At 42.5% G+C, this 27,360-nt stretch overlaps 1 protein-coding gene across 1 annotated transcript in view; it reads left to right on the forward strand.

Annotated features, from left to right (window-relative positions):
* Positions 1–986: 986 nt before the first annotated feature.
* The window catches only part of SLC6A5 (solute carrier family 6 member 5), a 71,264-nt gene continuing 44,890 nt past the window's right edge, over positions 987–27,360 (forward strand). Inside the window, exons 1-8 of the mRNA XM_054971076.1 lie at positions 987–1,001; positions 2,181–2,690; positions 5,902–6,040; positions 8,696–8,827; positions 9,685–9,858; positions 20,032–20,173; positions 22,678–22,810; positions 25,877–26,011. Of these exons, the coding sequence (XP_054827051.1) occupies positions 987–1,001; positions 2,181–2,690; positions 5,902–6,040; positions 8,696–8,827; positions 9,685–9,858; positions 20,032–20,173; positions 22,678–22,810; positions 25,877–26,011 (1,380 nt within the window). The remainder of the gene's footprint in view (positions 1,002–2,180; positions 2,691–5,901; positions 6,041–8,695; positions 8,828–9,684; positions 9,859–20,031; positions 20,174–22,677; positions 22,811–25,876; positions 26,012–27,360) is intronic.

Consider the following 27,360-nt stretch of genomic DNA (forward strand, 5'->3'; position numbering starts at 1 on the left):
TGAAAGAATCTTGCTCTTATACTACCGACGAACGCTTGAAACTGTTACTTTCTGAAAAGTTAAAGAGTGTATTTTGTTTAGCTTTGAAAGATTTCAGTTTTGAGTATAGATTTTATTCAACCGTCCCCGATAACAAATTCCAAAACTCATCAAGGGTATTGCAAAACCAAGCCTTTCAACTGGAGGAACAAGGTCCGGATGGCTTGAAGATCCTTCTCCCCCTCCCCTCCCCCCTTTCTAACTAACCTGGTTCAAGAGGCTTCGAAACTGAAGATGACCTCTATAGAGAGCAACATTTCTCCTCAACGATGCTTCGTTTGTCTGTGTTATGTCTAGAAACGGGAAATTGGGGGAGGGGTCCTTCCCCTTTCCTTTTTTTGAAGTCTTTAAATCAAAATGCTGTCGACTACAGGAAGAAAGGAGAGAGGCGCTGGAGGTGGAGACGGTGTGCAATCTTTTATTTTTACAAAACCTGCAAGACGTGGTGGGATATTCAGCAGCGTTCTTTACGGAGGTTCTCCCTGGAAGCGAACGTAAAGCGTTGCTTTGGCACGGGAGGGGGCAAGAGGAGGCGGGGAAGTCTTCTCTTCCTCGTGCTTGCGCTTTCGGCGCAATAGGACGTGTTCCTCACATGTTCCTTTCCTCATTGCCAACAAGTAAGTTCTGCTCTCGCCGGGTTTGGTTTAGTAAGCAGCTCCCCCCCCCCCACCTCATGAGTCACTCCGAACACGCAATCCCAACTGCTGCCTGAGTGACAGCTAGCCGGCGCTCTGGTTTCTTGTTGTCCCTTTAAAATCCGAATCCAAGGGTAATGATTTATCAAACTCTTATTATCAAGAAAATGTCATACGAAGGGCACCTTGCTATGCACTGACGCAAACCCAGTCTTTTCCACAGAGGTATAGAAAGCTTTGCTCTTGCCGGAGCAAAATCCAGTCTACCCGTTTTGCCCGTGCTGCTGTTTTTACCTCTAGCGGTTCCATCTGATGCTATTTGACATGGTAAGTGGATTTTGGCTTTTCTGTTGTTTATAGAAGGCTCGTTTGTGTGTGTGTGTGTGTGTGTCGGGGGGAGAGTTATCTTTTACTGGGTATTAAATTGGCTTGTCCGAGTTCCTGCTGAAATCGAAGGTGCCTACAGTTAAAAAGAGGAACGCGCTTTAGGCATAAAGCCTGGTGAGACGGAATGTAAGGTGATATGAACTATCCAAGGTGCTGAAAGCCGACGTTCCGCAGCAGACGTTGCTTCGCCGTTATATTATGGCCAGCGGAAGCCTGCAGGACGGATATTTCAGAGCAAGAGTGACTTTGTTATCTATTGCATTTTCTAATTATACGAGCTTTGCAAATTTCGGTCAGAAAAAGCTTGTGTGTGAAAGAAACTGCATTGGGAGATTCTTCTCCCTCTGAAATGCAGTAAAAGCATTTCTATAAACAATTCTGAACCTATAGGATAGGAGCACCATCCATGTTTATTGTAACATGGGAATTTAAATTAACCGAAGGCACATTTGCGTGGCTTAGAACATACAAAATTAAAAGCTAGATAAATTAAGATGAAGTTCCTTAAGACTGTAGTGCTTAGCATACTTCAAACCCCGTTAAATTAAGTTCACCTTTAGAGTTGGTCTGTAAGAATACGCGATTCAGTGTTTGCTATGCCAAAGAATATCTCCAGTAACGCTTCTTGAAGTCTTTCTCCTTTAGTCAGAAATATTGGGAACATCAGAATCAATATGACTGAGATGAGTTATACCTCGCTAGCTGCATGGTGGACAGATTTGCTCTCCCCTCTCCAAAGCCAATGTGCATTGCTGAATGACAGAAAGGAAATGAGGCGTAAAATTAAAGAATCTTTCTACAATGGTGCCGGGGAAGGGAACATCCCACTCTCGTGATGTGAAAATCAAGGAGGTTTGCAAGCCGAGAGCTGGAAGCGATATTTGATCTAATCTTAGAAATGCAGGTCTGCAGGCGCTGGGGTCGTTCTCGCTTACTGTACTTTTCCTAGCGTGCAATGCATTAAGCTTACGGACGGAGGAGCAGTCCTAATAGAATCTGCTGCAAAGCCTCCCCCTTATTGTCTTAAGCAGCCAACATTTTCTATTCCGGACCACTTCCTTGCTCCAGGTCAAACCCCTTTCGCTCCCCTCTTGTTTAAATGTGACTTTGCTCTTGTAGGATTATGCCAGTCAGAAGGAGACGAGCAGGCAGCTTGTCAACAGCCCCGAGTCGGCTGCTCCCGGCCCCCTGGAAAGCGCAGCAATGATAAGGAACAGCCCCGAAAAAGAGCAGCCGCAGAACCTGCCTTCCCAAGTCCCAGCCCAGCTTGCCAAGGCCGACAACAAAATATTGCCGTCTGACGAAGCCAAACCAAACGATCCGGAGAGGACAAGAGTCGGGATCTGCAAGATCGCCCCCGCGCAAGGCAACTCCCCCTTCAGCAAAGACTCCATAGAGCCCTTCCCTCTCAAGAGCGCCCCCAGCGCGGGGAACGCAGCACAAGCCAACATCGCCCCTTGCAAAATCCCCTCGTTGCAAAGCACAGACGGGGAAGAGAATCAAGCATGTCTGGGGAAGAGCACCCTGGAGCAGAACAACGCCACGGGCGGCTGGGTGGCCCTGAGCCAGAGCACCGTGGTGCTGGGCACAGATGGGAACACTTCTGTTCTGCCCGGCGGTCTCACCGAGGTAGGTTATTTTATTTCCCCGGTAATGCTCCCGCTTTCCGATCTCTTGTTCTCAAAATGTGCCAAGGCCAGTGAAATTGACTATACACAGTTCACCGTCGAACCCTTTATTTCACATCGCAGGACTGCTAACTCGCGTTCCGGAAGGCAGACCTCTGGCTCGCTGGCGCTTCCTGTTACCCCCCGCCCATCAATTGGACCCGAACTCATGGAGTAGCGGAAGACTGCAATGCTTTGCTTGGACTAGCCATGCAGCGCATTCCCTGAACGGAAAGGAGAATGAGTAGATAAATACAGCACGGGGCTACCTTTCTTTTCTGGGATGTAATACGAAAACGGAGGGGAGGGGGAATTTGTCTAGTGGATAATAATAGGTCATCATCATCCAGGAAATTAGGTCTATTAGGAAAGACGCAAGATTAATTTTAAACGTTTCCTTGTGACTTCAAGGCACACTCACTTGGGAGTAAGCCCACTAAACACATGGGGATTTATTTCGGTGCAAGCATTCTTAGGATGACTTGCTCTCTCTTTTTACGCACACCCGCCTCCCGCACTCGACTGAACTGCATGGAAAGAAGGAACATGCTTAGCCTGTTTGAAGGAGAAAGAAACTGTAAGCTGAAAAACTAAACGGTTTTTTTTTTAAAAAAACACCCGGTTTCTGATCCACTCTTCAGTTTTGGGATGGCAGCCCCAATTTTATCATAGAAATATGCATTTAACAAAATACTATTCTATAGAACTAGAACAGCAACCCCCCCCCCCCCATCAACAACAGTGCCAGCGACACTAGAAAATGTGCTGTACAGGGCCCTGCTGTCTATGTGGCAAGCTAAGGGCACGTGCCGAGAAAAGAGGGCCCTTAGCTGAAAAGGAATATTCTGAAGAGTGTGTTCAGCTCCCCCAAGTTCATTCTTCCTTCCTGGTGTTGCTGGTCCTCGGCTGCTCTTTACTGGAGGGCTAGAAAAAGAACCCTCTGGGAACGCGCTTGTCTGTTGACCAAAGGGAACACAATACCAAAAACAAAACCCAGTAACAGAAACCACCCAAGCAAAAAGCGAACTCTACCAGGCCCGCTCCCCGAAGGCCCACCGGGCCGGCCCTGTGATCAATCACTCCCTCTCAGACAGTTCAATCGTTACTCTGGGTCAGTGAACAAGTCCCGGGCGGGAGGCGCTGCTGCGTGATGTGGCAATGGGGCTGATGCGGTTAAGGCGCACCTGAGGCCCTGGCAGAATAGCAGCGAGAGGCAAAGGCAGGCCCAGCCAGACGCAGCCCCAAGCCACGCCAGTGGCCCAGCTGGACCGGCGACGTCTGAATGCGGCTGCCTCTTTACTCCGTAGTACATGGACATGAGGATTGACCCTCCAATCACTCCGAAGCCGTCTGAGCGGCCGATGATAGGCGGCCCCTGGCGCATCTTTTCCTCCTGTCTGGAAGCCTGGGAGGGGTTTTTAAAATCAAACGCCAAGGGACATTTTGCGTTGGAGTTACAGAGCGATTTAAGTTTCAAGACAACATTCGCCGCTTTCAGGAAAGCTGTTTACATTTCTGCGAGGATGAATGTTATCAGGCTAGAGCCCAACCTCTAAGATGTAAGGTGCTTCGGAGGGCGATTGGTTGAGCTAAATCGGTTTAAAACTCCAGTGGTTCTGCTGAACCAGTTCCAGTAAATGCGACCTCAGAAGCATTATTTCGATCCTTATTTTCCTTCACTCTGCGGTTTATGGCAGAAACAAACGGCCGTACCCTTTAAATTAGCACCCTTTGAAGTCTAGATAGACTTCGGGGGATTTTACGTTTCATTAACAGATCTGCTAACCGTTATTGAGCCCGTCGGGAAAAAAGCCGTCCCCCAAAGCGAGATGGGGGTGGGGAGGCCCGGCTATTTCCCAGCTATGCCTTAACTCTTTGCCCACATTTGCCTGACCTGGGTGAGGAAGTGTATCAGTTTGGCAGAGTTCAGTTGGCAAACCGATGGATTCAATCCTAAAAGCACTTCATTGAATAAAATGGGGCTTACTTCTGAGTAGACCTCATTAGTCTTACTCGCTGTGATGACGATTCAGTATTCTGATGATCCTCAAGGCTGGAAATGGGCTCCCCTGGCACGCTTTTGTTTACATTCTGTAGATACCCCAAACTGCACAACCGTTCTTATTGTTTTTAGAATGGCAAAGAGTCCAGTAGCACCTTTAAGACTAACCAACTTTACTATAGCATACGCTTTCGAGAACCACCGTTCTCTTCGTCAGATGCATCATTCATTGTTTTTAGAATCTCCGGGGTATTTGCACGGCTGTGGGGTTGCCTTGGAGTGGTCCCACCCAGCACATTTACCTCTTCAGTGAAAGCAGGGCTCTTTCCAAGTAGGGGCTAAAGGGAGAATTCACCACCTGGGAACTCTTGAGCAACGTGAGTTAAGAGGCAGTCACGTGAACACGATTGAAAGCAACCCGAGTAATTCGGGTAAGAACCATTTATTAATGAATCGTTTACAGCCATATTGAGGGAGAGGGATCACATTAAAAGTCTCTTGATATGATTTGGCCTTCCCTCCACGGGGCTATGGTGTTTTACTGCTGAACACGGCCCTTTCCAAGCGAGACCAAATTGTTCACATGTGCGCTTAAATAATTTTTTCCCTTAAAAGCTGTAAGACCAATATAAAATCTACACCGAACATTGCAGGAGTTTTCTTCCGTATTCACACGTGGTAAGCTGTGCACCTAAAAGGAGGAAGTCTGAAAACTGCTTTTAATGTTTGGTGTGAAAATGAGCGGAGTTCTAGTGCAAATCAGTATAAGCTCTTGCCTAGTCAATCACTTCTAAATATTGTCAGTTGTATTGGGATATAAAAGCGTTCCGTTTTGCCAGAAGCGGTGGAGGACGTTCACACGCTCATCGAGTTCTAAACAGTCTAGTGAAGTATGTGCACGTGTGAATTTCTCGTGATTTGTATTGGACACCTTTAACTCATGATCATGCCGCAATAAACTCTGCAGCCTTTAAGGTTATACAGGTCTCTTTCTCCTGTCTCTTCCATCCAATAGATTTAATTGGGCTGTTGTGCAAGCGCTTCTCTGTGCATTTGCTCTGTCGACATTTTGCCTGGCAGTAGCCGGACCTTACAGATCTGAGACTGACATTTGCCAGCCACGCTATTTCAGGTCAACGTGATATGTATGTCTTTTGTCTCCCTGCATCAGGATGACGATGAAGGGGATGAAAACAAAGCCCGGGGAAACTGGTCTAGCAAGCTGGACTTCATCCTCTCCATGGTGGGTTATGCAGTGGGGCTGGGAAATGTCTGGAGGTTCCCGTACCTGGCCTTTAAGAATGGGGGAGGTATGGATTTTCCTCTCTTTTTACATCCTGCGGTTCAGCAAGGGATAGACTCGATACCTTGATCCACAAGCCAGTTGAAATGAAGCGCTTGGCTTGAATTTCAACCGGTTCAGCTCGGCGTAGCTGGCTTCTGGATCGACTATCCGCCGGCTAATTAGGGGGAGTGGAGGAGGGCGGGTGGTGCGGCAGAGGGCAGCGGGGGGGCATAGAGTCGAGGGAGGCATAAAACAGAACCTTCCCAACCACTCTGGAACACTGTAGGCACGTATATAGCACGCCCTGCGATTTAAAGTAGGTTGACACTCACAAAAAACCCACTCTTATCTAATCTGGCTGCTGAAGAGGAGACAAAAGGGTGGGCTTTCTTCGCTTCGTTTATACTCTTGGGCAAAGAGATTCCAGTCTTCATTAGCGAGTGTGAAGGATGGTAGTTACTCTGGATCTGCGACTGCGGAGTACAAAACGTCTTGATCTTGAGAAGTAAATTAGATGCATTTGGTTTGAATTGGGGTGCTGCTAAGAATGGCCTTGGTAAAGAATAAACTTTATAGACAAAAGATAAAAACTTGCAGTAATTAGTAGCTTTTATGTTAAGACCTCACCAACCAGAATGCTTACTTGGAAGTAAATTTCATTGGAACGAACGGGATTCACTTTCAAATGCGGTTGCTAAACTCGGGCTATAAACTCTCTAATCCATCAGTCTTTTATTATTTCAACATGTTTCGGCATAAACGCAGGGAAAATTGTTACTGTAATTGTTTTAAAAGAAAAAAAAACAGAGCGAAAGGACGGCTGAAACGAGATCAGATTTCCACTTTCTACAATCACTTTTGCGAAGTGTTTTTTATTTAAATGATTATGGCTTCAGTGTATTAATAGCATGGAGCTCCTAAGGAAGAAAGCCGAAGTTCCCAAAGAAATGCAGGAACAGCCCTCACGATTTTCTTTTTTTAAATAAAAAGTAAAGGGAGGGAGGCTGCGGATTTGAAGCTGAGGAGGAGGAGAGGAAGAGATTTACTCATCCCTGTCGGCCATTTCCCCGCTTAAAGTCGCCCTCCCCAAGTTTCTTTCCCTCCACCCAAGTAGAAAAAGCATAGAGTCAGAATGCCAGTTCACAAAAATGAACAAGGAAGATTTATATAACAAAATCAAATATTTTTTCTAGACAGGCAATCCATCAATATTAGATTAACTTCGGATCAATATATTTGAACGTCTTTATTTGTAAATAGGATTAATTGAAAATTTTATTCGGATTATTCTTCAAAGAAGGGGAAATCTCTATAAACGACTAAACACTTTTAAAAAGACTCTCCCAAATGAAAGCAGGTTAACAAGCTTTTGGGGTTTTTTATTTTTACAGTGGCAGAACAAAAACACGGGGACTTTTGTTCAAAAAAGCCATAACATTTCATTGAGATACCTTGTTTAACATTACCCCTCCCTTTGTATTTCATGAAAAGAATGCAAAATATAGTACTCTGATAAAAGAGATTTATTTCTATGCGCTGCATTTATTGTAAGAAAGTATTTAATTACCAGTGAAAGCTTATTTTTCTTTTCTGATATTTGGATACTGGACCTCCCCGCACCCCTCCCAATAGTACATTTAAAATATTCTAGTTATTTGTATCGGTCTTTGTTTATGAATCACTAGAATATAACTGTTTGCATTATAATTTTTAGTCGGATTTTTTAAATGCTAAAGTTCAGATTCGGCTGCCTCCAGCACTGGCTTCAACATAGCCTAAAACGGAGGCAGGTTTTCTCTCGCCACGCTCCGGGAGGTTCCGAGACGCAGTTGTAGGTGATGATGAGAGAAATTATCGGTCCTAATTGAATTAGCTTCGCCACCTGCAGCCAGCCTGGCAGCCAGTTCCATTCCGAACAGCTCACCTTGTCCGACGCCGTGCGGAAGCAAAGCCAAAGTAAACCCAAATGACAAGGTGGGCCGGGAGTGGTGGAACCATACAAGGCACCCCTTGGCGTGGTAGCTAGGGTGGCAGATGAGCTGCCCTGGCCTAGACTTCTTTACTCGGAAGTAAGTCCCATTGCACCCAATGGGGCTTACTCCCATGGAAATGGACGAAGGATTGCCCTTTAACTGGAAGCCAATCCCACTGATTTCAGATCGGGCTGCAATCCTGTGTGGCACTCGGAACCAGCCCCATCCAACACGGTGTAAAAACGCTGAAAATCCAGTGCTGCATATGTGCTTAGAGTATTCTGTATGAGTCAAGAGTTGTGTTCCTAAACCAGTTTATTTGCGATAGGTAAGACTTACTATAGAGGAGGGATTGTTGGGAGGCAGCCTGAAAAACGTTTCTGCCTTGGTAGTAATGGCATGTTTTATGGTGCATGAAAATACCGTCTGTCAATCTGACCAATGTTCAACCCTTTTTCACAGGAGGGCCCCCTGCCTTTTGTCAGTGAAGTACCTCTACTAAAGAGGAAAGCTTCCCTAATTCCAAAAGATGTCATAGTTTGGGACAGTCTTAAGACTGTAATGTACATAAGCACAGTGCAAATTCAAAAGGCAACTCCAAGAATAACAAAGTGTGTGTGTGTGTGTGTGTGTGTGAGAGAGAGAGAGAGAGCTCAGTACTGTCTTCTACTTTGTTTCTGAGGTTCTTTCCTCTCCTCTCCCATTAGGTGCGTTTCTTATCCCCTATTTGACAATGTTGGCTCTGGCTGGGATTCCCATCTTCTTCCTGGAAGTTTCTCTGGGGCAGTTTGCTAGTCAGGGACCTGTGTCTGTTTGGAAAGCCATCCCTGCCTTACAAGGTGAGCTAAGCAAGGGCCAGGCCTGCCCTCCTGTGCACGGTGAAGGAGCGCGGGCTTTGTTCAGCTTAAACAAGAGAGATACGTCTTCGGGGTGTCACTGTGCCTAGAATGCTGGCTGATGTGCTGCAGTCTGACTTTGACCTTGAGATAACCTTAGGCTGACTGATGGAGTAGCAATGCAGCACTTCTTTTTCTGCTTTGGTAAATCTTGCCTGCATTTCCCAGCAGGAGAGTATTCCATTGTTCTATGGCTTTTATTGCATTTTATGCATGTAATGTGGTAATGACACTTGCATACTCGTTAATACTATACAGCACATTCATCATCCACCTTCCCTGTAGTTTTGTTTAGGGGTGCTATTTCAGATGAGTGAGACCACACCAAGATGCAAAAGTGTGCATGGATATAGTAAAAATTAAATGGCAACAAAGCAGCGTGTTTTAAGTATATTTGTGGTGGTTGCTTTTTTATATTGCATATAGGTAAAGGTTCTTTGGAGAAATAATCTGTGTGTGATCTCAAATGAGATAAGTAACTGTTCACTGTTCAGTAAATGCAATGAATTTAGTGTTCAATCAAATCAGAGCCCCCAAGGATGGGTGGTTTATAAATCAAAATAATATAATGTACTGCTTATTATACATTATTATATATTATAAGGGTTAATCCCTTATGAATTTAATTAAATTATGGATAGGATTGAGCCGTATGACATAGCAAGTCTATGCAAGGTGAATAAAATATTTTAAAAATAAAAAAAACATGAAGAGATATTCATGACATTTTTCAGATCATTGTATATTTCTGGAACTTAAAAGAAGGTGGCATCTAATTTTCCCTGTTTCTCTTTTTTCAGGCTGTGGCATTGCTATGCTGATTATCTCTGTCCTAATAGCCATATATTATAATATTATATTGTGCTACACACTTTTCTACCTTTTTGCATCCTTTGTACGTGTGTTGCCTTGGGCTTCCTGTAACAATCCATGGAACACACCGGACTGTAGAGATAAAAACAAACTTTTGCTAGGTAAGATACCAAAGCATGCTTTTCCTTTATGTCCTTGGACAACTATTTATGACTCCCTGTAGATCTTCCATGACAAACTTATTTCTAATTTATTATTATCAGCACCATTACATTGAAACTTAAGTATAACATATTTAGATCTGAAAATAAATTCTGTAACATCATCCACCTTTCAGATTTATATTCCGAACATGTGATTGAGCCCAATGCAAAGCACAATTATCTACATACCAGTATCCTAGTGTTTCACACGAATTGGCCATATCACATGTGCTCCCATACATGCCAACTTGATAGCTTTCCTGAAGATGAATTCAGTGAATCTCATAAATTTAGTTCTACTTCTATATCAAATTCCTTTTATTCTGAATTGAGTTTCAGTCAATGAGATTTACTAAATACCCCCTCCACGTCTCAAGGCCAGGCCATGGCATAGTGTAGGTTCAGAGGTTATTCTGAATGATCCATACACTTGTTGTTCTCTGGATATTTTCAGATGACTTTAAAATATTTGCAAGGCAAAGCTAACCAGATTTCACAACAGATTGTCACAAGGACAGCTGTAATCATATACCTAGGACAAAAGGGACTGAATGGAGTAAAACTGACATAGAATTATGCATAATTTAGCTCTATATTGTATCAAAAGTAATATGTTTTGAGTTGACTGGGGAAAAAACTTTGGGCAAGCAATGACACTATTAAATAAATGTGCATTATTAAATACATTTCTAGGAAAGCAGAACATAAATTCAGACTTTGAGTATCCTATATCTGTATCCAACCATTATTAAGTATTTCAGAATGTGCTTTGTCACATGGGTTCACACAATTCCATGTGACTGCTAGGCAGACCTTAGACAAAGTAAAGACCAAGATATTCTCTCTGTCTCTGTCTCTGGCACTATGCTAAACATATTCCTGGGTCACACTAAACTCCCATGTGCCCAGAGTGCTTAATGACAACAGGTACATTTCCTGCAGTAATAACATCTATTTAATAAAGATTTTTGAGGGAATCCCAGTGGGAGAAGAAAATGACAGAATACACAAAATTCTTTTATCAGATTGTCTAATCATACACAGTGTAATATTCAAGTGGATAAGAGGACAACAGAGAGAAGAATATGGGTGTGTGGTATGTCAATGATTTAGAATGACTGAGTTAGAGGACTTCCTGACTCCCAAATGGACGTGGGCTTTTAAAATAGCATCCACCAGGTCAAGCAGGCTAGATATTAATAATCATGCCAACACAGGCTCAGGTCCATCAGAGGTGGGACATTGCTTTTACAGGAACAAAGAAATGAAATAAAATAGTGTTCTAACTAATATTCCAAGAACATCTGGGTCTGGGTGGTTGAATATTGATCTTAGAAAGAAGCTTTTATATTTGAGAGCTGTTTTTACAATCAAAAGGGCTACATTTTTATATAATTCAAATGTTAATATTTGCAAGCAATATTTAAATTATTATTATTATTACAGTATCAATAATTTGGGAGGTGAGGGAAGCTATTCTCATCTCTGCATCATTGTGACATTATTACTATGATGGGGGAGGACGTTTCTCACTGCTTCATAGTTGTTGGTTACTTTGGTAGGCTACCACCATCAAATGTTCCTAGGCTTAACCCCCCCCCCCCAGCCATTTGGGAGCTGGCGAGTCTCTGTATGTGCAAAGTTCTAGCAAATAACTGAGCGGGAGGCCCATGGGTGAAGATACCGTTTGACACATCTTGACCTAGCCAAAGAAAGATCTTTATTGTACTACAGTAGAATATAAAATATAAAGAGCACACAATGCATAGGAAGATGTAGTGCACAAGGCTTAGCAACTAATAAAAAGAAACAAAATAAAATATTTAATGTTTACCTACCCTTGAGATTTACAAAAAGTACCTGGACATCCATGCAGGATTGATGTGCATCTCTTGGAGAGGCAGAGGATAGCGGCAAGCCAAAGTTTAACTTCTTGATTTTGGTCAAAAATAGAGCCTTTCACCCACCTCAATTTACATATAAATTGGAGGTACTTCTGAATAAATACACATGTATCCTTCCATCACATCTAGCTTAACCAGTAACATTATTCATTCACTGCTAAGTATTTAAATGAATATTCATTTAGTGCTAAGCCCAGGCAAGCCTGATCTCCTCAGATCTCAGAAGCTAAACAGGGTCAGCCTTGGTTAATAATTGGATAGAAGACCTCCAAAGAAGACCAGGGTTGCTATACAGAGGCAGCAATGGTAAACCACTTGTTAGTCTCTTGCCTTGAAAACCTCAGCAGGGGTTGGCATAATTTGGTTAGGATTTGACAGCACTTTCCACCACCATAATATACAAACCCTGTTTGTTTGTTTGTTTGTTTGTTTGTTTGTTTGTTTGTTTGTTTGTTTGAATCTTGCCTTTCAAAGTCATTCAAGGCAGCTTACAATAATGGCTAAAACATTGCCATGTTAAAACCAATATAAAATAGCAGACCCCAAATCTCTTCTTCTTTTCCCCCTTAAAAGATTCCTGCCAAATGTAATCCAGTTCATATTATTTTACAATCTGGTCATAATTTCTGTATGAACTAGGACAGTGGTTCCTAAATGTTTCAGGCTTCATAGTTTGGAGTTACTTTCTAAAATTGACTAGAATGTAGGTGCCTAGAATGAACCCTTAGCTAAAACAGATTTCTGCAGTCCTAATCCTATTACATTTCTCATTGGATGTCCCATCCTGTTGATTGTACGGATTTACACTGTATAATCTGCCTTGAATCTCTGTGAGAAAGGTGGACTATAAATAACATAAATAAAACAACAGTTTGTTTGGAACTCATGGAAATTTGCCTGAGCACACAATGAGTTTTCAGTCCTTCACAGAAGTGGTAGATGTTTGTTTATTTTGATTTTAACCCTGATTTTTAGTGGTAAGTTGGTTTCCAAAGGAGCTCACTGATATCAGAGTACAAATAATCACTGAAGAGTAATACAAAATATTCCTTGCGGCGAGAATTCCCAATTGTACTGGATCCAGACATGATCAAAGCATACCTGGCTACTCCTCCTATGACCTTAGTGATGGCACTTGGTTTGGAAGAGGGGGGAATCTCATCTCCACAATATGTTGTCAGATCTCTGGGCACATGTGTTGAGTTGCAGTTCTTTTCCACAACTGATAATACAGTGATTATTAATCTAGGTGGCACCCTCACCTAGACAGCCTAGGTGAGTCTGATCTTGTCAGATCTCAGAAGCTAAGCAGGGTCAGCCTTGGTTAATATTTGGATGAGAGACCTCCAGTGAAGACTAGGGTTGCAGAGGCAGGCAATGGCAAACCACCTCTGTTAGTCTCTTGCCATGAAAACCCCTCCAGGGGTTGCCATGAATCAGTTATGACTTGAAGGCATTCTCTACTCCAATCTAGTTGTCACAATAAATGAGAAGTACTGCGTCACCTTAGTAACAAAATTTATTCTGGCATAAGTTTTCTGAAGTCAGAGCTCACTTCAGAGGCATGAACTGTTGCGGGGGGCACCCATCCTTGCACTTACCAGGCTACCCTGGGGTGGTTGAGAGGAAGATGCCTTGTCTCGGTAAAACTCCCAACCCCTGATGGCTGCCTGATACAGTTCTGGGCCTTCCAGGGCTGGCAGAGATGTGGGAGGTATCAGGGAATCCAACAGATGGGCCTACAAGGAAGCCAAAGGTTGAACAGTGGCTCCATAAAGGGTCCATTCAAGGCATGGGCATGTTCAGTTGTCGATAGAGATCTGGGGTGGCTGATGGAAGCCTATGATCCACCCAAGCTTCTCATGATGCTAAGCAGCCTTGACTGGGATGGTGCATGCTTGGGGGCCTCCAGCTGAGGATGCCTGGCTAGGTGCTTAGAGCCATCTTGTCCAGTTGGAGAGGTATGGCCATACTGTGGCAATCTGGCTAGCAGATGAAGCCCAGCCAACAGCTGGACTGACCCAGAATTGGGTGCATGGCTGCCATGGAGGTGAGCTCAGGGGGGAAGGCACAGGTGGGGGAAGGCAGAAACCTGTCCAAGCTGGATAGGTTTGTGGCTCCCTTGCAATAACTCCATGGTCCACCTGGGGTGCTCAGGCCCATAGGCTGGAAACAACTGAACAGGTCTTCACCCTGTCTTATGGACAGCTACTGCAGATAAGGATGTCGTACAGGTAATATATTTATCTAGATCCATGTGAGAATAATAAATGTTTTCAAAGCCTAGAGGCAGCATACAATAGACAACACAGAACTCAATTAGTAATATTCTTCATGATAAACTGACAGGTATTTAACAACAACAATAACAACATCAACAACTTTATGCTTATATACTGCTCTTCAGGACAACTTAACACCTCACTCAGACCAGTTTACAAGTCAGCGTCATTATTATCCCCACAACAGACACCCTGTGAGGTAGGTATGCCTGAAAGAGCTCTGAGAGAGCTGTGATTGATCCAAGGTCATCCAGCTGACTTCAAGCAGAGGAGTGGGGAATGAAACTCAGTTCTCCAGATTAGAGTCCTGCAGCTGTTAACCACTACACTAAACTGACTTTGCAGGGTCAGTTTATAATAAATATTTTTGTTTTTATGCTGCCTCTCAGCAGAAGGTTTCTTGATGCGGCATACAATTTTAAAAAATTCCTTCCAATGAAAAACTAGTTTATCAGAACTGAAGCTATGGGTTATTAGTTTTGCAGTGGTGGCGGACTTCAGCAAAATGGCTATGGAGAGGATCTGTCTCCCTGCCAAGACTCTAATCACCACATTGCTCTCTGGACTCTTTTTTCATTTCTTTAGTGGGAAATATGTAACACTTCTTACTTGACTACAATGCTGACATGCAATATGTTTTCAGAGATAAGTCCCATTGATCTCAGTGGGAGGTATATCTGAGTAAACATGTTTGATTGCTGCTGTAGAGTGGCTCTGGACATTTTAAACAAGTGGTGGAAGCATATGCACATGTGAGAAGTATCCCTTCATATGCAGCTTCCATGGTAAGTTTTGAAGAACTTGCATAGGGGATATGCCAGCTGCTTCAATATAAGTTTGTGCAGGTGCATGCACACACACAAATTCCTTTTGGAATGATATATCGTAAGGACAGTAAAACAAAGCAAAAACCATTTGTGCATCCTCTCCATACTTCTTTAAAGCTACTGGCTTGGATCCCCTGGGGTTTTTCCATGGGCAGAGTCCATGACAGGCAGACAGATTTCTGCCTATGGCCTGTGACTCCCACCCCCTCCTGCTACAGCCCCAGCTTCTCCCATCCCCAGGAGCAACAGTGGGGACATTTTCTGCTGCAGTGGAAGAGGGCTGAGAAAGTCACGCTCCACAGGCAGAAATCCTTCCACCCACAGAAAAACTCCAGTAGACCACAGCCATGCTCTCAGACCCAGAGAACATATTACAATACTTGTGGGAATGCTGCCTAAAATAGCTTACGCATAGCAAGTGGTCCCAGATCAAGCTATAATGTATGGAAGTACTTTCTGTGTAAGTCACCAGAATCATATTTTGAGCTTTCATGTACCCAGTGTTCATTTCTAATGACTGTAACATACGCTTTGGTTCTAATCTTATCAACTGTGAAGAACAGGGAAGTTATATTAGTGATGCAGAATTCTATATTTTCTTTGACAACTGTCCACAGGGCACTGGGTTAAATATGCCATTAAATCCAATGTAAGACTATCATAAAGTGCTCCAATAGTACAAAGCCGGCTTTGAGTAGCCTCCATTAACCATGTCATTTGCACTGTGCTGTACTTTTTTGGTTAATGCCAAATATTTTCCCTAGCTGGTTTTCCTAAGTGCCCCCCCCCCCGGCAAAGAAAAGGAAAAGAGAGGGAATAATAATGCCTCAAAAACTATTAATTTGGGGCATTTCTGGAAGCACACAGTAAGCTATATTGAGAGCCAGTTTGGTGTAGTGGTTAAGAGTGCAGGACTCTAATCTGGAGAGCTGGGTTTGATTCCCCACTCCTCCCCTTGAAGCCGGCTGGGTGACCTTGGGCTAGTCATGGCTCTCTGGAGTTCTTTCAGCCCCACCCACCTCACAGGGTGTTTTGTTGTGGGGATAATAGTGACATACTTTGTAAACCACTCTGAATGGGTGCTAAGTCATCCTGACCAGCGGTATATAAATTGAATGTTATTATTATTATCTCTAGTGTCCAATCAGTGCTTCAAGTCATGCCATAAAGAACAAACTGTTCCCTGAGTTTTGACAGGCCACATCCAGATTCTAGATTCATGCATATGCATTGTAGGAGCATTCAAACAGTAACAGAGCAAGGATCTTGCCTAGAATTTAAGCCAGAGGAAATCCTGATGGTGGTTGTGGGTTTTCCGGGCTGTATTGCCGTGGTCTTTTGGTGCTACACCTCTGAAGACGCCAGCCACAGCTGCCGGCGAAACGTCAGGAACTACAATGCCAAGACCACGGCAATACAGCCTGGAAAACCCACAACAACCATCGTTCTCCGGCCGTGAAAGCCTTCGACAATACACCAGAGGAAATCCATTTCTCTGTGTCTCAGTTCTGTTTTCAGATTTGTACACTAGGGCTCAACATGCTTATTTACTCCTGTGCATGCTTGGAACTGTAGCCTTGTTAATGTTCTGATCTGCTTTAGATATCATACATACCTAAAGGCTAGAAAGATTTGTGAATTGTTCTTGGTAGAAAAATAAGCACAATTGGCTCATCTTTCCCCATATGTTCCAAATGGATGATTTTACTTATTACTAATTTCCCATGTAAATGCAATTTCATGCTAGCACCTTCCAGTTTAGTGCAGTCATTATTTTCTGCCTATCTTTCAAGATTTGATGAATGGCACTGCATGGGAAGATTTGTTTGTCCTCTGCTGCAAAGGCTTGGACTTTGGGGCACACGTGCACCCTCTGCTGATATGAAGGGCCTAGTGCAGGGAAATCCACAGCTATGGGAAACTGAGCTATAAAAAAAAATCTTGCTGCAGTGCAGCAAAACTGACCTTATGTGCCAACCTGTGATCTCTCACATGCTATGCTATGGTTTAAACAGGCAAATCTAGACTTTACTGCTGAACATGCTTTATTCTAGTGCAGATTTGAGAACTTTCAATTTCTTATTAATGCAACATCATGCGCCAGATATCTGAATTTTAAAAAAGAAGTAACTACTCAGTAATACTTGTGCACAATTAAGCCTTTAGAGGATGTTTTTGTGAAGGAATGCCAGTGTCAAATATTATTGTCTGTATGTAAATATGATATTCTATGTGCTGCCCGCACTAGCCAATTATAGCATTAGAAAGCAAACCAAAATCTAAAGATAATATACCAGCAATACACCCTCATGTCACTGTCTTTTTATTCAATTGCATTGAAAACACAAACACCAAATGAGAACGAGAGTCTTAAAAAACAACAACACATTTGGGGGTACTCCCATTTGTGTTAAATCCAGGTTCTTCTCTCAGATTCAGCTTTACAGAGTCCACATCCCCACACAGACTTATACATGCTTCTTATTTATTTCAATGCAGTTTAGCATACTTAGTGCCTATTTATATATTATTTATATATCTATTTACCCACACTTATTTATATATGAAACATTTAATATGAACAATATTGTTTTACATTGCCAATACAAGAGGACCTATAGTTTTCCCAGAGACTAACCACTCAGACAAAATTCAGGCAAATATTGAAGAGTTTGAAAAAACAGGAAAGTAAGAAGACTGTACACTACTACTACTCTCTCTGCTGGCTGATTTGTGGTACAGCATCTTTTAAAAGATCTAATGAAAGGGAGCACTGACTTTCAACAGCTCCTATCCTGGAAATCTGTTGGCCTTTAAGGTACTACTGGACCTGAATCTTGCTCATCTTTTAAATGATATCTGCACATCTTTCTGAGTAGACAATAGGTTACAGCATCAGTCACTAATGAGCTGGATAAAAACAAGGATATATGGAGTGCTACTTTCACTAGTGAAATCAAATTTTGTATTCCTTAGACTCTGATAAACCATCACTATTTATTTCAATTTGCTTAAAGACAAAACTGCAATGGCAAAGGATACAATTGTTCAATTAATACACACATTATCATTTTCAAGAGTGGGTAACTGTGCTAGGAAACTATGATAGTTCACTGTATTCTACTGATAAGTATTTAGGTTGGTGATCCCTCAGCCAGAAGGCCCTGACAGCTGCATACAGGTCGCTGCTGGGAGGGGAGGAAGTGAGTGAGGACCAAAATCTTTCTGTGCTGGATCCAATCATGTGTTGGCCCATGTATTCAAAAGAAAATATTATTGTTTCTCAACAAGATGTGTATGTTCACATCTTTGGGCATTTGGGTACATTTAGCCAACTGGGCTGTTCCTGTAGCCAGAAAAGCTCCACTCAGGACCTAACAGATCGTTGCATGGTTATATTGTAATCTAGCAATTGCCAGTTTTTTTTTTTTTAATGAGAAAGCCCTTTTCATGGTGCAGGAGGAGGAAATGGCCACTGCACTGGAAAATATCCAGAGTTTCTTGTCCACACTGAAGCTACCACAGCTTTGCTGTGATCTTTCTAAAAGTATCATGGGTAAACAGATTTTGGAACGAACATAGAAAAGCCAGGAGAAGCATGGATTTACCACGAAGCTGTGTAGAAGCAAGGGAAAAAAATCTGCTCCCCCATAGCTCTCCCAAGCCAAATAGCTGATCAGTATGGGTTGCACAGCCCTCACTGTTGTTTCTCTTTTTCAGGTTTTGTTTCCTACCATTGCAGTTTAAAAGTACTAGGGTGGGAAGCTTCAATATTTATGTGCCCTTTCCCACCAGAGACACTGCTTAACCATGAGAGTCACTGTGGAGCAGGGTAGCTAAAGGATTGTCTTCTTCTATAGGCTCTTGCTTGTCCATTGAGAGAGCTGAAGTCCTGCTCCACCTCCTTCCTGTCCTGGAGATGAGGCAGTTGGTTACAAGAGTAGGGCCTTTTCAGCTGCAGCATCCCAACTGTGGAATGCTTCCCCCCTGACTACTTATTTAGTACCACATTTGTTATTTCTTTGGCATCAGGTGAAGACTTATTTATTCTTGCAAGCTTTTTGGTAATGTCCTTTTCTTACTCCTTCTGAAATCCCAGAATTTTATTTTAATTGGTTTTTGATCCTGTCTTAATGTCTGCTTCTTTAATTTTAATCTTGCTGACATGTTAGTTTTAATATAAATGACTGACTACTGTTTAATGTTCCTTATAGTGGATTTTATTGTTTCATGATGTTTAATAGTTTGATTTTTCTGCCTTTTTTGTTGGGGAGTGAGATTTTAAGTATGATTATCACTGATGCTTAATTTCTTTCAGTGATTTTGTTAGTCCCCTAAGGAGCTAATTTCTGGCTGAGGATGGGATACATTTAAACAACAGCAACATTTTTCATCTTTCCAGAGAACCTGAGCATGCAAGTAGCATAAGAATAAAAATGGTTAGTTATGGAATCACAAATTCCAAATTTAATCTGCCGTTCTGCACCAGAGCATGACTATAACTTTTGAGGTAAAAGGCTTGTGCTGTAGAGGTGACTAAAGCACTTTGTGGCTTCATCCGCTTGCCTCTAAAATCAAGGGTAAATCTCCTCATTGCGGTTAGTGCAAGGATTTACCAGTGTTTGGCTGGTGTAGGCTTGCCAACCTTTACGTGGCGATTGGAGACCCCCTGGAATTACACCTGATCTCCAGGCCACAGAGATCAGTTTTCCTTAGAGAAGATGCTGCTTTAGAGGGTGGGCTATATGACATTATACCGTGCTGAGGTCCCTCCCCAAACTCCACCCTCTCCAGGATCCACCCACCCCCAATCTCCAGGAATTTACCAACCTGGAGCTTTCAACCTTAGGCTAGTGCAAGGTTGTTATACCAATGCTTGGAGCTATGGACCCATTTTATAGGTCTTAACAATGATCCTGCCCTGAACTACATTAAAATCCAGAGCTGATGGAACTGCTCCCCAATTTATTTTCTCCTATCCTATCATAACATGTTTGAATGAAATACGCTAAGGAGCCATAGGTAGGTACGTGTAAGATACTTTTTAACTGTTATGCCTCAGGAGTCTTAAGAAATATTTTAACCTGCTATTTACTATTTTCATTTGTGTCTTGCCAGATTCCTGCATCATCGGTGATCATCCTAAATTACAAATAAAGAACTCTACTTTCTGTATGAGTGCCTATCCAAACTTGACAATGGTAAACTACACCAGCCATGTCAACAAAACTTTTGTCAGTGGCAGTGAAGAGTACTTCAAGTAAGATATTTTTACAAGTGTATAATTAACCATTTGAAAAGAATTTGAAGCATGAAGCTCACTGGGTAAAACATGCAATTAGCCACTGAGAAGAAAACAGTAATTATATTTTCTAAGATTGCTTTTTTCCGTAGTAATAATTACTGAGTTCTATGCCTCTTGTCCTTCAAATATTTAAACCTCATTAATAAGATGATATTTGAGAATGAGTAAGATGAAATGGGGTGGCCCCTTGAACGCATGGGATGAGGTAGCTGCCTGTGAAATACAGCACATAATCTGGTTTTTCAGTAGTCTCAGTGGCTTGAGTGTGAACTCTGAGCCTGGATACAGGCCCCATAGAGTTATCCTTCAGTCTCAGTTCATAATCCTTTACAGTTATTCCATGCCAGGCATAATAGTCTTATTGGGTCATAACAGTGTGTAACAGTTAGAGTACACTAACTATCTGGGTTCAAATCCTCTCTCAGCCTCGAAGCTCACTAGCTCACCCTAGGGCAGTCAGTCTCCCTCATCTTAAACTACCTCATTTTATGTCTCATGAAGGTAGTGTGGAAGGAGAAAACCATGTTATTTTTAGATTGAGAGATGAGAAGCTTCTAGAAAAAAATGGTGGAATGTAATTCAATGGATAGTCTAAATACTTCATAGGGATAGTGTGTTAAAGCATCATACCACTTACTGAGTTAAAAAAAAAAAAAGCTTCCCCCCAGGTCCCTGGTGGCATGACAGGAAAAATGGTGGCTGTGAGGGGCTGACAGAAGGAAAATGGCACTGACATGGGTGGGTGTGACAGAGCCTGTTTTCATGTCTGCCACCCCCCTTTATAACCTGGGTCAAACATAGAAAGCCAGCAATGACCCTTAGAACCTTCAGACTGAGAAGGGAGGGGGAGTAGCAGGGGGGGGGAGATAGGGTTTAGAGGTTCCGTAGGCAGGATTTTAATCTGTATTCTATCCCATCAGGTGGAAGTGGACTGTTTACTGTGCTAGTCTAATGAGGCATTCACTGGTTTATGGTTCTACTACATAGTTTTTCAGAATTATTTGAAAGGTATAGGCTAGGCAGAAGAGTATGGTTTCAAAAGGCTCTAGTGAAGTATCTACATTCAGGAAACTTGTGGAAAAAGAAACAGCTTTTAAAGTTCAAAGTAGTCTGGCAGTTACTGGCATTCTCTGCACTCTGACAAAATACATTTATTCAATAGAGAAGCTATGTCACCATGTCTCAGTCTCTCAATAAATTATACTTGTAGGAAGTTGAACATATATGTGAACATTTAAAGCTGCCTTATACTGAATCAGACCATTGCTCCATCAATGTCAGTATTGTCTACTCAGACAGGCAGCTATTCTCCAGGATGTCAGGAAGAGATCTTTCACCTCACCTATTACTTGAACCTTTTTAAAAACTGGAAATGTTAGTAACTGAACCTGTGACCTTTGCATGAAAAGCAGATGCTCTACTGTTGAGTCCCAGCCTCACCTCCATTTTATCCTGAACATTCAATTTACTTCACCTGACTGTAAAGTAAACCTTTTTCTTGTTGTGTTAACTATTTGTTCTCCTCCTTGGTATTAAAGTCAGAAAAGGTTATGATTGGATTTTACCAAAACAGGTGAGAGGGTATCTGAGGAACACCCTCATGATTTACCTCAGAGATGGCTAATTGTGCTTAATATGCTTGGTGCTGTGATGGGGAAGTGTGCTGTGAGTAGTAGTCCTTGGTTAATCTCAAAATCAACAACTGCTGCCATCACGGGGAGTAAGGCTCTGAACTTAGTGTGTATGTAGAGGGGTTCCTACCAAAAGTATATTAGTGCCAACTCCTGCCACCCCAATTTGAAACTACACATCTACCAATCCAGAAATCATGCAAACATGCATAGACTGTATCCTTTCAAAAAGCATAATAGCAAAGCAGGTTTAGGAAAGTTCAGAGCAATGTAGGTGGAAACAACTATCACTCCCATTGTTCAGATGGGAAACTGAAAGTGAGATCAAAAGCATGACTAGTCCAAGGTTGTCAGTGGCAGAGGTATCCAGGTTTCTGAAATCAAACTGTAACTATCTGTTCAGCTGACCACACTGTAGGATTGCTAGGTTTCTTGCTATGGTGAGAGTCCTCCAACCGCCAACCAGCTCTCCCTGCTATTGCTTGGAATGGTGACCAGGGAAAAATACATTAAAAATCACCATTGGGCAGGTGGCATGACATCACTTTTGGAGAGAACTGAGAAGTGGTGCCAGGTCTCTCTAGGTATTGCTGGAAACTGAAGTCACTGTTGGATCCCCACCCCTAGCTGGGCAGGCCTGGCAATCCTATCACACTATCATTTGCATTGCAGTTTCAGTCTATAGCTCTCAATAGCAGATTTCCTTTGGAGTTTAATGGTCAATCACATCCTATAACTCTGAACTGAAATTCTCTTGAAGTTTGTGGAAAAGCATACAGTAGAGCAAGGCAGTCTGCAGCTGCTCACATTTGGCACTTTGACTCTCAGGTACTTTGCATTGAAGATTTCTGCAGGAATTGAATATCCTGGTGAAATCAGGTGGCCTTTGGTATTCACTCTCTTTCTGGCTTGGGCTATCGTCTATGCTTCCCTGGCTAAAGGAATCAAGTCATCAGGAAAAGTAAGTAAATATCTTTCTTTGGGGTTTCCAGAACCATAATTCAGGAATCAGGAATGATAGATTATATTGAATTCCTAAACAGTGGACAACTTGTTGAAAGTTGAGATGACCTCAAACACGTCATAGAACTTGTCAGCTTGCATGGCGTCTTCAGAAAAATTGGTTGAATCAAACATTTTCATTGCTATAAATATTTGGCATGTTGCCATGTGTTTTGTATATGGGATGCTAATTGCATGCAATTTATATTCCCTGTGCTTTTAGCATACAGGTCTTCTCAGTGGCGTTCCAAAAAGTTAACAACAGATTAACAGAAATGTGGCCTACATAAAGTATAGCTTGGATGTAGCAATGTGCAAGTGAAACTGTAAATGGACTTGCACAGTTCCATTTCTGTAAGATCTTGTACAATACTTGGCACTTTCCTCTCCATATTTTATAGGGGAATTGCTTGCACAAGGCTTGCAAAAAACCTGTTCAGCATATGCTATGTTTAACTTAGCACAAAGGGCTAGTGTGAGGGTTATTTTAGTATGAATCATGATAATGGAGATTAATGATTCTGTTTCCACAAGATGCCTTTTCTAATAATTCCATGTGAAGAACTACTCTGTTAAACATTCAGCTCTCAAATTAATCATATATCCACTACGAGCTCTGTGCCTCCTTAGGATGCCTACCTCTTGCCAAGGCTAGAACAGATAACTGTCATGTTTTTAGAGAGCTGAAGGTAATATAAAGATAGAGGCATGGGTTTTTCATTCGCAGAATCACAGAGTTGGAAGGGGCCATACAGACCTTCTAGTCCAACCCCCTGCTCAATGCAGGATGAATTGTATTTATTTGTATTTGTGTTTATTTATATTATAATGTTTACCTTGTTTATGGAGGGAAGACAGCATGGTATAGCCAGATCTTGGAAGCTAAGCAGAGTCAGTACTTGGATGGGGGAACCACCAAGGAAGTCTCTGCAGACGACAATGGCAAACCACTTCTGCTTCACTTGCCTTGAAATCCTCTTACTGGGGTCGCCATAAGTCAGTTGTGATGTAATGGCGCATAAACACGCACACACCCTGCTTATTTCCTATGGGACTCAAAGTAGGTTATAACAATACCAAAATACAGATTCAAATAAATAAATAATTTAGACAGATGAAAATATTTAAATTTAAAAACCCAGTAAAAAAGTACAACTATCAACAGCTTGGGATAGTTCTGGATGTACCAGGCTGACTTACGCTGTGCTGTCAGCACAGGCTGGAAGTTTCTCTCCCCTCTGGCAGCAACAGGCTCCTGGAGGCCGGTATTCTTATAGTGCCATTGCTCAGAGGAGGGCAGGCTGTGCAGTGGTTCCCTCTCAGCACAGGCTGAAAGTCACTCTCCCCTCTGCCAGCATGGTTATCTGCAGGGCTGGCGCGGTCATTGAGGCGGTGCCGGCAGCCGCCTCAAGCGCTGACAGGGGGTGGGGGCGTGCGCCATGGGGCTGGCAGAGGCAGCACTGGTGGCTGAATGGGAGGGCTGGGAAACCGCTCCTGTGTACTGACCTGGCCGCCTGCTGCGCCTGGCCCACAGGTGCCCAGCCAGGAGCACGTGCTGGCGGCGGCAGTGCACGGCAACTGAGCAGGCAGCCTCCCAGTCCTCTCACTCAGTTGCCCTGTGATACCACCACCACCACCAGCACACAGCTGCGGGCCAGCCAGGCACAGCAGGCGGCCGGGGCGGTGTGCATGCACGTGGGGGCAGCAACACCACTGAAGCTGCCCCCGGGTGCAGGTATCTGGCCTCAGGTGCTAGAAAATATGGCACCAGCCCTAGTTATCTGTGTTTACACTCATTCCACCACCATTTTTCATAGTTTTTGCAGTTTCTAAGTGTTTCAAATCTGTGCAATATCTGTTTAGCCTAGATGACAGTAGGCCAAAAGAAAAGGAGGGAACACCACAAGATACAAGGCCTTTATCATACTACCTTCTATTTCAGTTTTCTTATTTTAAAAGCATTTGCCTGTCTCTAACCTTAGATCCCTTTAACAACCATGCAGGCAACACATACCTCTTTGGGAAGGTGTGTCTCCTGTATAGTTGTTAACTACAATGTAAACCACATGAGTAGAAGACCTTAGAGTTCCTTTATCATTGTGAGAGTCACCAAAGGAACAGCTGTGGCCATTGCGGTAAGTGCATTTCTAAAATGGGTTCTAGTTGCTGGATATGACCAAGAAAGTCATAGAAGATGTCTTTGCGCATATAAGCAGGGCTAGCCAGCCCAACAAACTAAGAGGCAACAAACTAACCCACAACAACCATCGTTCTCCGGCCGTGAAAGCCTTCGACAATACATAAAACTAAGAGGCAGTTTGGTGTAGTGGTTATTAGTGGCAGGACTCTAATCTGGAGAACTGGGTTTGATTCCCTACTCCTCCACTTGAAGCCAGCTGGGTGACCTTGGGTCAGTCACAGCTTCTAGGAGCTCTCTCAGCCCCACCTACCACACAGGTTGTGTTGTAAGGATTAATAACACACCTTGTAAACTGCTCTGAGTGGATAAATTGTCCTGAAGGGTGGTATATAAATTGAATGTTATTGTTTTGTTGTTGTTATTAAAGAAACTAAAACATTGTTTGTGGTATACCTCTTGCTAGGAATTAAAAGATTTGATATAGGAAAGCTAACTAGATGCTTAGGCCTTCTTAAGTGCACTTCTATATGTGAATTAGACCTGACCAGATCCATACAGAATACAATGTTTAACCTACGTTATTTTAATCATTTTCAAATACAGTAGTTGAAAGTGTGTGTATTTTTTTAAATCATTCAGTCTCCTTTCTCCTACATAAATAAATATTTGTATGAGCTCTTATTCTTCACATGCTGTCTTAAAACCTTATCATTTTATTAGCTTGTGAGTATGTATAAATGATGATAAAAAACTGTTACCTCTGTAGATTGCTCAGGTTTCTGTAGGCCCGTGTCACTGTTTGTGATGCTTTGCAGACGAGGCAATATGTTTCCTATAGAACTAAGATGAATGAGTAAATTCTTTGCCTTTGTGTGATCTCTTTAGGTGGTGTACTTTACAGCTACATTCCCTTATGTAGTACTCATCATCTTGCTAATCCGAGGAGTAACCCTGCCTGGAGCTGGGGCTGGAATGTGGTACTTCATCACACCTAAATGGGAGAAACTAATTGATGCTATGGTGGGCTTATTATTCCAGTTATAACACTCTAATAGGGTGAATAACTCATATAGATTTATTATTTGCTATATATTAAGAAAACACATGGAACTTTGCTGTGTTGTGCTGAACAGTGCTGCATTGGCAATGAAATCTTGCCTAGTTAAATTTACTGCATTAGAGTGCCTTTTAGTAATTTCATGCCAGCAAGAGAAAAGCAGGTAAAATGGCCTATGTAACATATCTGAAGAGGATATTTTTCAGTTTGGTTTCAGATTACACCCAAGCAATAATCCATGCTATAAGTGCAAAAAGCCCATAAGAGCTACATGAATATTTTATGTATGTAAGACAATGAAAGTGAAATGAAGGTTAATTTGTTTGCACAAAGTTCCATGGAATTTTGGCTTCAGTTTATTCTACCCTCAAATATTCCCATTCTTAGGTACTATCAAACTTTAAATGATGTAAATTAAACTATGTGGAATAATTTGAATAATTTAAATAGATGGCACAGTTTCCTGGTGGACACTGCAGCCCAGAATTCTGTGTGTGCACTTTGAGGCACACATTGGGTTGGATCTTGCCTAGATTTCTGGGTGCACAAGGAAGGATTGGTGAGTTTTGCCTATTCTCTCTTCCATGTGAGACCTCTGATTCCTCCTGAAGCTATGCTTGATGGTCCCCTGACCCACCCAGCAGTGCCTTTCTGGGGGCATTTTGGCCTCCTGGGGGGGGGGAGACAATGGGTTAAAATTGCCTTCTTCTTGTACCTATAGAAATATTCATGGGATCTTTTGTGTATTTTGGTTTGTTAGTGGGACCCGACACACAAGTGCACACACACAAGACAACAGAGATTAATCCTCCATTCATGGGGAAACCTTTGCAGGCAGGAGAACATTAGAAAATTTGTGCCTATCAGCAATAGTAGCTATATTAGTTTTGTCCTTTGGTTGCTACCTCAAGGCTGCTGACATTGGTTAATGTGAATCTTTCATAGATATTACCTCTGCGTAGCCTAAAGAATGGCTTGATGAAATGGACTAAAAGGTGAATCTATCAAGGGTCACTGCAGCCTGTCTCTAGTGTCTGATGAAGGACAGAAAAATGCTTCTATTTGTAGCAAAACTAATTCATTCCAGAGTAAATGTCACATGACTGTAAGATATCTAAGCATTGGCAGTAGTACAAGATGTTCTCGAACTGATCACACACCTCAATTTTCAGGAATATTAATAACATTAACACAGGCAACTTCTCACTGAATTTTTGTTATCATTTCAAGATTATCCCATGCTTTGGATTCATACAGTCCAGTGTTTAACAACCAAAGTAGTTTCATTTAGTGAAGAACAGTTTTGCTTTTC

This window comes from Eublepharis macularius, chromosome 2, assembly GCF_028583425.1.
Source record: "Eublepharis macularius isolate TG4126 chromosome 2, MPM_Emac_v1.0, whole genome shotgun sequence".
In the NCBI taxonomy this organism is placed as follows: Eukaryota; Metazoa; Chordata; class Lepidosauria; order Squamata; family Eublepharidae; genus Eublepharis; species Eublepharis macularius.